Raw genomic sequence first — 11,253 nt, 5'->3', positions numbered from 1 at the left:
TGCTGGGAGGCACACTCTGAGGGGCTGTCTTGCATCGTGCAGAGCAAACCTCTCCAGGAAAGCCCCTGCAGTCCCCTGCAGGCCTGGGTCTGGGTGGAGTTTGGGTCCCCCTCTCACCCTGAAGGAAATGATACAGACAGTGCTTATCACCCCCAGCTTCAGAATTCACAGCTGCAGTCAGCTGTGACCCAGTGATGCCCTGCCACTGTGTATCCACCACCCTCAGGCCTCGGTTTGTCCTTAGCCGGGGGTCAAGCAGCCTGTGGAACAGGTGAGGAGCCTGGGGGAATCCTCCGATTGGATGTGGCCTCCAAAACAAGGTGATAGAATCTCCCTGTCATTCCTTGAACACTTGGAGGCCGGTGGCCATGAGCGCATGCCATCTCATCAACCCCACGTCCTTGAGGGAAGAAACACCCAGTTACCTCCAAGCTCATATTCTTAGGTTGGCTCTGCACTGCCCCCACACCCTCCCCCTCACCTCTGTCCAAAGTCGGGAAATCAGAAATCAGGATCTTTCAGGAAAGATAAGACCTTCAGTCCTAGGACAGGTGCAAAATCAGAGCTGTGAGTCCTGAGAAAAACAGCCACTACCAGGCAACCCCTTCCGGGCAGCTGTCCACCAGCAGCTGTGCATTACACACCAAGAAGACTTCTCTGTTTCCATGTACATTAACATATGTGCAAATTAACACCGTACAACATATTATGTATTTATGCAATATGAATATGCTATACGCTTGGCACTTCTCCAGGAGGTATCTATGTACGTATAGATACACAGGCACCACGGTGGACATCTGGTCACTCTTCCCACCCTGGCGTCTGCCATTGCCCACATATGGGGGCCGTGACTGAGGCCAGAGAGGGTCCTGGCCTTGGCCGAAGGTATGGTGTTTTCCACTGGGCCATAGTGATCCCAGGGACTGTCCCTTTCCACGGCCTCTGACTTGGGAGAAGTGTACCTGAAGAACACTTGGGGAGACCCTATGTGTGCTTTCCAGCTAGCCAGGCCCAGAGTCCTCAGTGTGCGCTGGAAAGGGCTCTGCCCATCCCTGGCGGACACCATACCAGGTCTGCATACACCTCCTCCCTCCCTCTGGGTATGCGAGTGGAGAGCCCCAGGGCACCTGACTTGAATGAAGTGTTACGGCGCTCAGCTCAGTCGGCCAGCTTAGCCTGGGTCAGCGAGAAACAGACTCAGAACCCAACAGGACTTCGGGGACTGGGGCAGCCACCAGGGCAGGAACCCCTTTACCCTCTCTTAGTATCTTTTGACACCCCTTTATTCTTAGCATCCCCTTCCCCAACCTGATACTTGAAGCAAAAATGTGATGCTGGTATCAAAAGTCACCACAAGGCTCAAGTCCCAGAACCCTGAAATTAGAAGCAGGTGACAAGAGACCTTAACTAATCTACAGTAAGGGCAGCCTTTCTCTAATCATATATTTTAAAAAGGCTTTCTTTCCTACGATTTCTTTCCAGACAGCTCTGTGAGGAGCTTAGTCACTTCACTTGTTCCCTTACCTGTAAAATGGTACAGTGACATTCGTGCCACAGGGATGTTGGTGGGGGATAACGTGTGCTTGAGACACAGCATCTGGCTTGGAAAAGATTCTTGGGAGATCCTGGTACCCTCTCCTACCGCTCTTCCTTCGTGTAGTCCGCCCATTGCCCAGAGCCCTTCTCGTGTTCTGCCTGCTACCACCTCGTCAGGGATCCCCCACTCTGCCTCCTAGTAGGGCCCAGCCCAACTCCTCCAGTGGTTCCAGAAGACGAGCAATGTCCTGCCCGCCCTTCACAGGAAGAGGTGGCATCGCAGGGCAAGAGGGGCTCTTCCAGGTCAAGGAAGAAGAGCTGAGGCATCACAGGCCCGAGTGGCCAGTGAGACACACAGCAGGAGGAAGAGGGACCACATGGGACACTCGCCCTCTTCCTACTGCTGGAAGTGCTGACTCTTGGCCTCTCTAAATGCCCCAGTGCCAGCCATGGGCTCTCTGGTCTTGAGGACTGTGGCCCTTCTCTGTCCTCATCTGGGACTCCAGGGCTCTGCACAAAACAATTTCTGAGCCCAGGAACTGGTTCCTTCAGTTTTGGTCCCCACCACCTTCTCAGATGTTCTGCCCTGGCCAAACACAGAAGGAAAACAACGCACTGCTCGCCGGATCTCATGCTCCTGGGGGCAGGCGATGTGACCGCTGGAACACCTAGAAGCCACCTGGCCTGGCCTCCCTTGGGGCCTCCACCTTTCCTGCTTTCTCCCCCGTGGGCTGGCCAGAGGCCGCTCCTGTCCCCGCTCTATACAACTGCTTTAGCGCCTACATTTGCTTAATACCCCCTTGCCCAGTGCTTCCCACCTCCCGTAATGACGCTAATGGACAAGGGAGAACAGTAGTTTTCCCGAAGCAGGAGAGCCGCCCCCCAGCTTCCGCCCGGCCAACCGGCCTCACCTACTATTGCTGCTACTGCTGCTGCTGGGAATCCTGGTGCATGCCGGGATTTCAGCCCGTTCCTCATGCATTTTGGTTTTGCTTGGGACTTGGAACTGTTGCTTTCTGGTCCATGCTGTGCAGTCTCTGGGATGAAGTTAAGAACTTCGTGGCAAGAGAGAGCTGCCTGAGGCCTTGAGATTTTCAGGCTACCCATTGCACAGACCCAGCTCTTACCTAGAAGCGTCTAGTAGCCACTAGCCAAAGAATCCAGAAGAACCTGCTTTGGCCTTCTCATCAGAGGACTGACTTTAAGGTCTAATCTGCTCTTATGAGAGAATAAGAACTAAGTCCTGGAACATATTTAGGATGCCGCTCACGTGGAGACCACCGCTGGGCACATCGAGTCCTGAAGGTTATATGAACACAGGTGCACATACCAGGCTGAGCCACGTATCGTGATGCCCCCATGAACAGTGGGAGCCATTTATTGCAGACTTTTATGATCTCCTGGGAAGAGGAGCTTCACAATAACTTCTATCATGTTCCCAAACGAAGAAACAGCAGGAGCCTTTGGCGTACAAATGCGAAGGGAGTAGAAGAGACACTCTAGGTACCTGGCTTCTCAGAAAGATGCAAAAAGACCAGGTTAGGAGATTCAGTTCTCACCTTAGCGAATGGAGGGAGGAAAATTTGATGTAAAGGCCAGTGACTTAGCAGTTCGAGCCCCGCAAAGACGCTGAACCGGAAAGGAGATCTTGGAACAGAACAGAAGGAAAGAGCCTGCCCGAGAAGAAGAGGCTGACAAGGACCTGGCTGTGTCCCAGGCTGGTGCTGGTGAGCAGCCATTTATTAAGGGCCTCTCAGGCTTCAAGCGCTGGTCTCCCACCAGCCAGGATGGAGCCCCACTAGAAGCTGTGACTCTCCGAGATGTCCACGTTCAGGGGCTGTAAGCTGGAAGGAGATTACGGGGGGAAGCGTTGGGCTGGCTTTCCGTCCCTCCCCCCAGAGAGAACAATGCTGGCTTTAGCTTCACACGATACTCTAGGATCTTATTTACTGTAGACAAAAACAGTGTCTGCAACCCCCAAATTTTAATGAGTCTCATGCAGATCGTCCGTGCTGCCATTTTCTCGTGGCCCTGTACTCTACAGACCACGTGTTCATTCTAGTGCTGCACGGCCCTCTTTCCTTGGTTCATAACTACAGAAGAAGCAAGGAAAAGAAAGAGCTGCACGAACTTGACTTCCAGAGTCCCTGCTCGCTGCCACGTTTAGAACCAGTTCGGACCCCTCGGCTTCTTGAAAGAGTCACAAGAGAAGGCGTCTTGGAAGAACTCTGTGCTCCCTCTCACGCGAGGCATCTGGCTTCAGCAGCACCCAAGTTCGTCACCCGCTGGGAAACCGGGCTCCAATGCTCAGCCTTGCCAACCGAGAATCACATCCCAGAGAACCTGTGTTGGATCTTTGGCTCTGCACTCCAAGATGGCGGCGGCAGCAGCAGCAGCAACGGTTCTTAGGAAATCCAGCCACCCCTCCCAGGCCTCTGGAGAGCCGCAGGGCTGGCCGCCCATAAAGAGGCTGCCGTGCTTGCGAAGCTGGAGTTGCCGGCAGGAGTCCTAATGGTGGCCCTTGGTTTCTTGCAGACCTTGATGAGTGCCTCTCAAGCCCTTGTCTGAATGGAGCCACCTGCGTGGATGCCATCGACTCTTTCACATGCTTATGCCTTCCCAGCTACCAAGGGGACCTGTGTGAGATCGGTACGGCCGTCTCGGCTTCAGCTAATGTTACTAACTGCTGCACTCCCTCCTCCTCCCTCACCCTTCCCTTCTAACCGCAGGCTCTAGGCCCTGGCTGGCGCCCCCCACAGTCCATCCAGACAGCCATTTCAGGGGCCACAACTGAGAAGTCCACCCTACTCACTCCTATTCCTTCTCTCGCTGTTCCCCATGAAAACCCACCTCTCTGGGGCATTGGCTGATCTGACCACAGGAGAGACACATAGGCCGGGCCAGCCTGTACTTTGGAAGGGGGGGTGCTGGGGGACCTTTAAAACACTAACCTTCTCCAGGGTTTGCAGACCCGCTGATGCCACCAAGGTCGGTGCATGCATCGAACTAAGAGGACAGAGCCGATGCCCTGCATTTGTCTTGAATGAGGCTATGGGTGGGAGTAATTGGTTCTCGCTCTGGATGACAGCCACGGATCGTCCCTGCATGGTCACCGGAATGTGTCTGCCTGCTGGATTGCCCATGGGAACTTGGTGGCCCCTCCATGACCTTGGGAGCCACCGTGCCACACTGGCCAGCTGCCTTCCTCTTCTTCTCTGGCCAGAGCTATGGTTTGTCTGCCTGAGAGCTCTCATGTCACCAGCATGCCGAGGTCATGCATGAGCAGGGACTGCTGCATGTCACCTTCTCCGCATCACCACTGTGACAGCTGCCATGTCAATGCCGCTCCGTCCACACTTCCTTTCTCCCTCCCTCGTGCAAGGCAGATGGCTGGCCAGAGAGAACAGAGCCTTGTTGTCAGGGGCAGCAGCTAAGTTTCACCTCCTCTGCTTCTGTACCGGGGCCAGGCTCTGCCGAGGGGAGCTGTGTGCCAGGAAGCCCCCGGGGCCAGACCGAGCCCTCAGCTCGCTCACCGTTGGTGCTTCATAGTCTCCCCCCATCCTCCTGGATCTCAGGGCCATCCCAGCTCAGAACGGGGAAGATGGGGCTTATGACTGCTAGTAACAATGGCCCGTGTCGAACCGGAAGTGTGCGGGGGTCCTAAAACCATTTTTAATAAACTCTCAGGTTGGACATCCAGAAGCTTCCATAAAGCAGTTGAAACTCCTGGGAAGTCTTCCTTTGGTCCTAAGCAGTGTGGGAGGTAGTTTTGGATTGCATGTGTCTTGGAGGCACTGCCAAGGTCACAGACTAGTGGAGGACTTTAAGGCTTGTGGAAGAAAAGGCCTGAATCCTTCTCTTCCCCTGCAGCCTCCCACCCTCCGCCTTCACCCCAAGACCCCAAGAAATTGGTGCATGAAGTCTTGGCTGAGGTGGGAATGGAGCGTTATCAGGATTTTCTCCCCAGGATGCCGAGATATTTGTCGTAGGGGAGAAGGATCGGCAAGGTCCTCACAGACAACAGTTTGGGGCTCCATACTAGGAGAGGAGGTGCCCTGCTGGTGGAGGCAGGCTCCCCACTGGGCTCTGCATTTGATGGGACAGAGAGATGGTGCTGGAGCCACCCAGCTGGGCCCCGGGCCTGGACGCCCTGCTAAGCAGGGCTGCATCTCTTCTCCCGGTCCAATCCTGAGCCCCCACCACCCCTTGGGGACCTCGTGCCCTGGCTGTGGCCCCCTTGCTTCTTCCAGCCTTGCTGGGCTTCCATCGCTGTTTCCCAGAGCCTCCATCCTGCTTGGCCTGGCCTCTCCCAGAGCAGCTGTGCCCTCCGGCTTTGCCTGCCCAGCTCAGCCCTGAAGCACTGAGGTGGCCCGAGAATGGACCCCACGGTCAGCCCTGGGATGATGTCTGCTAGTGCCACACCATCTCTGAGGCCCCTCAGCCTTCTTTCCAGACCTTTGCCAGGCAGCCAGGGACCAGCGGCGTCCTCCTCAGCCCTCCTGCCATTCTGCCTCTTCCTTCTCGGGCTGCCGACCTCCCCCTCGCTCTGCTCTCTGCCCAAGTGTGTCGCTTTCAAACCTGCCAAGCCTCCACTCCTTCAGCCTAAACCTTCTTCCCCTCAGGTACTTGTCCTTTCTTCCTGGGACTGCCAGATTATCGGTGGCCCCCGTCAGGGAGGCTGCCATACAGCCGGAGGGGTTCATGGCCCTGAGCTCAGCCCCAGGGCCCTGTCCAGTGCCATGCTGGCAAGTAGTTAACCACCGGCTCTTGGAGAGGAAGAGGGAACTCTGGTTCGTAGGCATAATACTCCCCCCAGGGCCAATTTGAAGCTACCGTTATGATGTCAGTGAAGGCAGAGAAGTCAGGGAAGACACGCTCAGAGCCAGCTCCAGCGCCCCCCTGCCTCTGTCTGCCCCCTAGGCTGCTCCGAGAGTTCCAAGGGAGCCCCTTCTCCTGCACTCAGAACCCATTACCAATATAGGTTTGTGAAGAGAGAGCCTCTTCTCCTGACCTCGTCTGCCACCAAGAAATAAAATAGGCCAGGGACCTTGGGATGGGGACCGCAGGTTGTCTGTTTTGCCCTCCAACAGGCAGGCACAGTGTACCCAGCTAGAGGCAGCTCTGATGGGTGGACTTGGAGCTTGGCATCTTCTCTGGACCCAGAGCAGACATTTCTGCTCCTCTGTCCCCACCCCAGGTTCCATTTTGTGCCCTCGGCACTGCCTGCCGCGGCTGCCCTCACACACTTCCCCGCCGCTCTCTCGCTCTTCGGAGGCCCTCGGAGCCTCTGAACCACGTCTTGCCTTAAACCTCAACCCCTCCTTTCTCCTGCCTCTTTTTACCTGGCCTGAGGAACTCGGCCAGCCCTGCAGAGTGGTCATCAGCAGAGAAAGGCTCTAGGGAGTCAACATCGGGGAAGCAAGTGGCCCTGGCGTTTCCCAGAGGGTGGGGACATGTGCCTGGAGGCTCTGGAGGCCAAGGCCAGGCCTTCTTGGCTTCCAACTTGAGCCTCATCCAGATGGGTCTCTTCCCTCCTTTGAGAGTGTGACATTGAAGGCAGGGTGAATGAGGAGTCTGTGCCATAAGACTGACAGCAACCGCCATCCTGAGTCGGCCTCGGCCCCTCCCTTCAAGCCCCTGACCTGTGTTGCAGACCAGGAGCTGTGTGAGGAGGGCTGGACCAAGTTCCAGGGCCACTGTTACCGCCACTTCCCCGACCGTGAGAACTGGGTGGATGCCGAGAGCCGGTGTCGGGAGCAACAGTCACACCTGAGCAGCATCGTCACCCCCGAGGAGCAGGAGTTCGTCAACAGTGAGTGTGTCCGGGACCTGAGAGGAGAGTGGCCACGTGGGCCAAGGGCCTCACTTGCCGGAAGCCAGCAGACTTAGTCAGGCCCAGTGGAGCTGCATGGTTGGGGGACCGTGAGGGGCGAGGGGGAGGAAGGGGGCTTCTGCAGCCTGAGTTACCTGAAATGAGAGGAGAGAGGTCTTTGGGGCCAATGACTCTGGCTATACCCAGGACAGCCAAGTGTCTGTCAGAGTTAGCCCCTGACTAACCTGCGGCTGTCGCCAGCTTGGGGAGGTGGTCCAAAGTGCACTCCAAACACGCATGTGCTGAGATCCTCGTCAGGACCTCGGAAGTAGGTGGCATGCTCCTCGGAGCCCACCCACCTCCTGCCCCTCATCCCCCCGGCCTCTCCAAGCTCAATTTCTCAGACACCCTCAGGGTATCCAACGCCATGCCCTACAACCGTGTCCTCTCTCCAGACAATGCTCAAGACTACCAGTGGATTGGCCTCAATGACAGGACCATCGAAGGGGACTTCCGCTGGTCAGACGGACACTCCTTGGTGAGTTCTGCTAGGGGCCTCAGGCAAAGGTGGTGGCTCAGAGGAGGGGCATTAAGACACACACACACACACACACAAACCACCACCATCACCCCCTCCGCCAGAGAAAGAGATGCATCAAAGCACATGCGAACACTCCCTGAGCAGCTGCTAGACCGGGCACTCCGAGGGCAGGGATGGTGTCTCATTGACCCCTCTGCCTTTGGACACTAGCCCCGGGCTGGACACGTTGAATGAATGACAGCATGAAGGAGGTGAATGAGGAGGGCAATGAATGAATGAAGTCAAACCCCCACGGGGGACACATGGAAGCTTTAGACGGGTTCCTTGCCCAAAGAGAACCCAACTCTACTCAAGGACAGACAGACAGAAAGCACTACAGAGGCCAAAGGAACAGTACACATAGTAAATGCTGCCTGTCAGTGAAGGACCTCAGGGAAGGCTTCCTGGAAGAGGTGAATGTGAACAAGGTCACGGGGGAGGCATTTACACTAGAGAAAAGGGGGCTCTGTTTGTCCCAGAGCCAGGCTAGAGGGAAAAGCTTGGGGAGGTAGAGTGGCCTTGGGAGCCATTGTCTCGGCCACCCAGTCCTATCCAAGGAAGGCAGTCTGTCCCCAGCCCCTGCTGGCCCATATGGGAGAGGGGAGTGATGTCAAATCATTAACAGGGACTGTGACCCCTTTGGGGTTCTGAGCTGAGGACCACAGCTAGGTGGTGTGACCAGGTCTTTGAAGAACCCATGGGTTCTGTGGTACCCAGGGCTCTTCACGATCCTGACCAGACTCCCAACAACCTTTGCACCAATGCCAGAAGAGAAAGGAGATGGGGAAGGGGCTTGACGGGGGGAGCAAGTGGGGATCGGGCCAAGCCACGAGGCTCCTGCCCCTCTCCTCACCCCTTCCCCATTCCCACCCACAGCAATTCGAGAACTGGCGGCCCAACCAGCCTGACAACTTCTTTGCCACCGGAGAAGACTGCGTGGTGATGATCTGGCACGAGAAGGGCGAGTGGAATGACGTTCCTTGCAATTACCAGCTGCCTTTCACATGTAAAAAGGGCACAGGTAAGCTGGGCCTGGGAGGGGTACAGGTGGAAGGAATCGAGACTTGAGGTTCCCGCTGCGTGACGAGGCAAGGGCGAGTCACCTTGTCTCCTGGCTGCTGATGTCACCTCACCTCCACCAGGCAGACCGGAGCTGACCTGGGGGACCTCTCCCAGAACCAGCATCCCAGGGCCAATGGCAAGGGCAAGTCCACTCCTAGGGACTATTTCGGTCCCCCTTTCCCCCTGTACCCGGACATTTTCATAAATGACAGTGTGCCCGGCTCTCGCCCATGTTCTCTCTTTCCCCCTCCCTTCTGTTCGCGCGTCCCCTTAAGATCCTCTTCTCTTCCCTTCCTGCTGCTCTAAATCGAGGAACCCAGATGTTAGAACCGGTGGTTTCCAGATTCTGAGTGTGGTGTGAAAACACCCCTTGGCCAGCAGCCAGGGCTCATAGCTGGGTGTCTGGGCTCCATGTCCCTGTCACGGTGCCTCAGGCTCTGGGCTCATCCCAGCCAGAGGGGAACACGCTAGCTCATCACGGGCATGGGTCATCATGAAAGACCCCCTGAGAGCCTCCTCTGAAGAGTGTGTGCCCCTCAGTGGCCTGCGGAGACCCCCCCGTGGTGGAGCACGCCAGGACCTTCGGGCAGAAGAAGAACCGGTACGAGATCAATTCCCTCGTGCGGTACCAGTGCACTGAGGGCTTCGTCCAGCGCCACGTGCCCACCATCCGGTGCCAGCCCAGTGGGCACTGGGAGGAGCCTCGGATCACCTGCACAGACCGTGAGTATCGTCCCTCCCACGCCCCTTCAGGCACAGCGTCACAGCCTGCCGACATGCCTTCCTCCCTCTCCCCGGAGCCCCCCGTGCTGGGTCTCTCCCAAGGATTTCAAACCCCAGCCCTCAGGGCCATCCAGGGGCGGGGGAGGTCCCAGATCACTGCCTCCGGCCCTCAGGGAAGGCTCACTTTCACTGAGAGGATGAAAGAGAAAGCAGGTGACCTGCCTTCCTTTTCAACACCAGCCTGAAGCCCCTCGACCCAAGTTGGTTCCGAGAATTGAAACCTCGGGCCACCTTCATAGAGCAGTGGTTTCTGCCGGGGAAGGGAGCCGGGGTGGAGACAGGGCAGGATGGGGAGAGGCTAGGCTGGCCCCGCTCTCGGCCCAGGGTTCACCAAGATTGTTCTCTCTGCCTTCTGCCCAGCCACCACCTACAAGCGCAGGCTACAGAAGCGGAGCTCACGGCCCCCGCGGAGAAGCCGCCCCAGCACGGCCCACTGAGGGGGGCTTCAGAACACGCCCAGGATGCTGAGCCCAGGAGCCTCGCCAGGCTGACTTCTCACATGGATGATGTCCTCTCCTTGTCACTTTCTGTCATATAAGGAATTCCATTAAAGAAGGAAAAAAATGAAATCCCACATTGTGTATGCACCCACCTACCCCCAAATCGCCAAAACTGCATCTGATTTTCCTCCCCAAACGCCAAAGCAAAGCAAACATGTTGTGACCCGTGGACTGAGTTTAGAGACATTTCTTCTTTCTCCCGTTGTGCCTTTCCAGGGACCAGAGCAGGGATAGGGGGAGCAGGGGAAGGGTTAAGTTAAATAAAGAAGATTATTTTTTGTTTCCTGACTTTATCCAAGAGCAGTGCAATCGTTGGTTCTTTCACCTCCAGGGAGAGCTAGGGAGGAGGGAGGTGGGAGGAGGGGCAGAAGGAGCTGGAAGGGGCAGAGGCCCAGGGTATGAACTCAGCACCACAGCCGAATGTATGGGAGGAGGAGCCGGGAGGGCTGCACCATCTGTGTGGGGAGAAGCCTGGGGGAGAGGGGACAGGTTCCTGCAGCCCAGGGTGAACGGGCAGGAGAGAGCCATCGAGGGGTCTTCCAGCATCCTCTTGCCTGGGTCTGCTACCCTAGCAGGTGTCATCTCTCTCGGCAGGGCTGGGTAGGGGGCACTTCCCTCCCAGTGGGAGTACCGCCCCACCCCTCCCCCCCTCCCCCCACCCCCGGGACCGTGCAGGCACCAGGGTTCCGTACGCCTATTTATATTTTTGAAAATGAAGATTATGATAATTATAATAATAAAGACATTGGAAGAGATCTATTTCTTTTCCCTTTTTTTCTTTTTTAATTTTAAAGAGAAGGCAGCTGTGGTCCAGGGTCTACTGAAGGGGCTCTTAGGGAAGGGTGGCTGTGGGGACATGCGTTGACCAAATAACCCCAAACCGGTATGAATCCTATCTGGTCAGAAAGCCTGGGACAGGCCCAGGCTGTTAACTGTGCTTTAATTTCACAAAGGTACAGATGGGCTTGATGGAGTGA

At 56.4% G+C, this 11,253-nt stretch overlaps 1 protein-coding gene across 1 annotated transcript in view; it reads left to right on the top strand.

The window, feature by feature from the left end:
• The window catches only part of ACAN (aggrecan), a 51,326-nt gene extending 40,981 nt beyond the window's left edge, over nucleotides 1–10,345 (top strand). The window contains exons 14-19 of the mRNA XM_023522998.1: nucleotides 4,075–4,188; nucleotides 7,193–7,351; nucleotides 7,807–7,889; nucleotides 8,808–8,952; nucleotides 9,534–9,716; nucleotides 10,137–10,345. Of these exons, the coding sequence (XP_023378766.1) occupies nucleotides 4,075–4,188; nucleotides 7,193–7,351; nucleotides 7,807–7,889; nucleotides 8,808–8,952; nucleotides 9,534–9,716; nucleotides 10,137–10,213 (761 nt within the window). The 3' untranslated portion in view covers nucleotides 10,214–10,345. The remainder of the gene's footprint in view (nucleotides 1–4,074; nucleotides 4,189–7,192; nucleotides 7,352–7,806; nucleotides 7,890–8,807; nucleotides 8,953–9,533; nucleotides 9,717–10,136) is intronic.
• The last annotated feature ends 908 nt before the right edge of the window (nucleotides 10,346–11,253 follow it).

The sequence above is a fragment of the Pteropus vampyrus genome, unplaced genomic scaffold, assembly GCF_000151845.1.
Source record: "Pteropus vampyrus isolate Shadow unplaced genomic scaffold, Pvam_2.0 Scaffold368, whole genome shotgun sequence".
NCBI classification, from domain to species: domain Eukaryota; kingdom Metazoa; phylum Chordata; class Mammalia; order Chiroptera; family Pteropodidae; genus Pteropus; species Pteropus vampyrus.
This window is presented reverse-complemented; position numbering and strand designations above follow the sequence as displayed.